Raw genomic sequence first — 2213 nt, 5'->3', positions numbered from 1 at the left:
AAAAAAAAAAAAAGTCTATTAAAATCACTTCCAAACATAACACAATTATGATATACATTGTCTAAATAACAACTTAAGTTGTCACCAGTCCAGAGCTTACAATATGCAAACATTAAATTGCAACAGCGATTAAAAGTGGTAGCTCATTTAGCAAAGATCTAATTTCAACTGCCACTCAAGGTCACAGATTCAATTTGCCTGTGCTTCACAGAAGGGAAGAAGAAATGGATTGTGTCTGATGAGTGAAGTAACACAAAATAATTCCATGGTAATACAATTTTTCTTAAAACTGAAATACGCCTTAATCAGTAGTTTTCCAATTATGCTTACTTTTGTATGCATAATCTGTACTATTAAGAAAGTTTGAAATGTTTGTACTTTTTTTTTTAGTCTGAACCCACAGTATGATAAAGCATTATTATAGAAAAAACAAATATTGACATTTTCCGGCATTTTCTAGCAAGTAATTGTATGTGCATACTGCAGTACTTACGTATGTCACTTCATTCCATGGAAAAACACATCTTTGTGCAAGCAAAAAAGTAAGATCTTTAAACTGGGCGTAAAATATTATCTTCAGCATTTCAAAATGAAAATTTTGTTTAACATGAATTGATATGTGCATATACTGCCCTCATGCTGTATATATTACAAAATGCAGAAAATGTTGAAGTCTTTCAGTAAGGTGCAGAAATAACTTATATTACTTTATAACTTTATTACTATAGTAACAAAATATACTCTTTTTTTTTTTCAAAATAGAAAGTATACTTACAATAATGTCTGTGGGTACTTCACGGTGTGAATACATTGGTTTATTTGGTATATCCTGTTTACTCAGTAGCTCAAAAACTGCAGGATAAGTAAGCAAGTTTATCAGATATAGAAAAGACTGGAGAAAGATAAACAAAAGTGAAAAAAGTGATTGTTAGTCAGGTAAGCATAAACAAATATATGTTAGAAAGTCTTTAAGTTCATATTTTTCTGTAGATAAATTGACATAATCAGAGCTTACAAAATCAGACTGCAAAAGTGCATACGCAATCTAAAAGAGCAATAGTCTCTATAAACTATCACGTTTTACAAGTGGACGGCTTAGTGAAAGTTTACAACTCTTTTCCAATGGAATAAATGAGATATACAATCACAGAATGCCTCCTGTCCAGTTTTTCAACCATCAGAACCCCAGGTCCCTCTCCACCCGGCTGCTCTCAATGAGTTCTTCTGCCAGTCTGTACTTGAATCTGGGACTGCCTCAACACAAGTGCAATATCTTGCACTTGGACTTGCTGAACTTCAATAGAATCTCATGTGCTCATTTTTTAAGCATATCCAGGTCCCTTTGGATGGCATCCCTCCCTTTTACTGTGTCAACTGCAACCCTCAACTTGGGGTCGTCAGTAAATTTTCTAAGAGTACACTTAATTCCACTTTCTGTTCATTTACAAAGGTGTTGAAGAGCACTGGTCCCAAGATGGACCCCAGGGGGACACCACTTTTGACTGGTCTTCACCTGGACATAGAGCTGCTGACAATAACCCCCTGGCTATGATCATGCAAGCATTTGTTTTTATCCACCGAATAGCCCAGCCTTCAAATCCATGTCTTTCCAATTTTGAGATAAGGAAGTGGTGTGGGATCACATCAAAGGTCTTTTACAAGTCCAGGAAGATAATGATAATTTTGGAAATAACTTTAGAATTATTTTGAAAATTGTAATACTTGCATTATGATGTAATTAATTTTGAGAGATAGCATACTCTAAAATACACTGTTCTCTCTCTTATCTTACTGCAGTAACTGAAGACTTGAACTGAAAGCCAAAATTTTAACATTCTCATTTCTGTCATTTTTGTCATTTATTACATCACCTTTAAATGGATCTTTAGCATTATGACCTGCCATACCACAGAAGAATTTTTGCAATCGGTAATTATTTGACTAGCGTATTAGAACAATTTTGCCTCACACACCAAAAAGTAGGAATAGATGCAATAAAAAAAGCTATCAAAGATAGCAAATAAAGATGATTATTAATAAAGTTCTCACCTTCTGACAGCTTTGGTCAATAGGGTCAACTGGAGTAGATTTGGGTTGAGTTATCCTCACATCATCTTTTCCACACTCCAAAAGAGCCCACAGTTCAGCTACAAATGCCTTTATAAACCCTGCAATAAATATTTGTTCTAGCCATGAGAATGGTAAGAATACAA

General features: G+C 34.2%; 1 protein-coding gene across 2 annotated transcripts in view; it reads right to left on the bottom strand.

Moving 5' to 3' along the window:
• The window catches only part of TBC1D32 (TBC1 domain family member 32), an 86541-nt gene that overhangs the window by 50930 nt on the left and 33398 nt on the right, over window positions 1–2213 (bottom strand). Inside the window, exons 21-22 of one of the 2 annotated variants that reach the window (XM_010707431.3) lie at window positions 2050–2186; window positions 776–892 (exon numbers count right to left, since the gene is read on the bottom strand). In XM_010707431.3, coding sequence (XP_010705733.1) covers window positions 776–892; window positions 2050–2186 — 254 coding nt within the window. The remainder of the gene's footprint in view (window positions 1–775; window positions 893–2049; window positions 2187–2213) is intronic. The other variant, XM_010707432.3, reaches the window with a different exon arrangement.

Source organism: Meleagris gallopavo, chromosome 2, assembly GCF_000146605.3.
Source record: "Meleagris gallopavo isolate NT-WF06-2002-E0010 breed Aviagen turkey brand Nicholas breeding stock chromosome 2, Turkey_5.1, whole genome shotgun sequence".
Classification (NCBI taxonomy): Eukaryota; Metazoa; Chordata; class Aves; order Galliformes; family Phasianidae; genus Meleagris; species Meleagris gallopavo.
The sequence above is the reverse complement of the archived record's forward strand: the minus strand, read 5'-3'. Positions and strand labels throughout refer to the sequence as shown.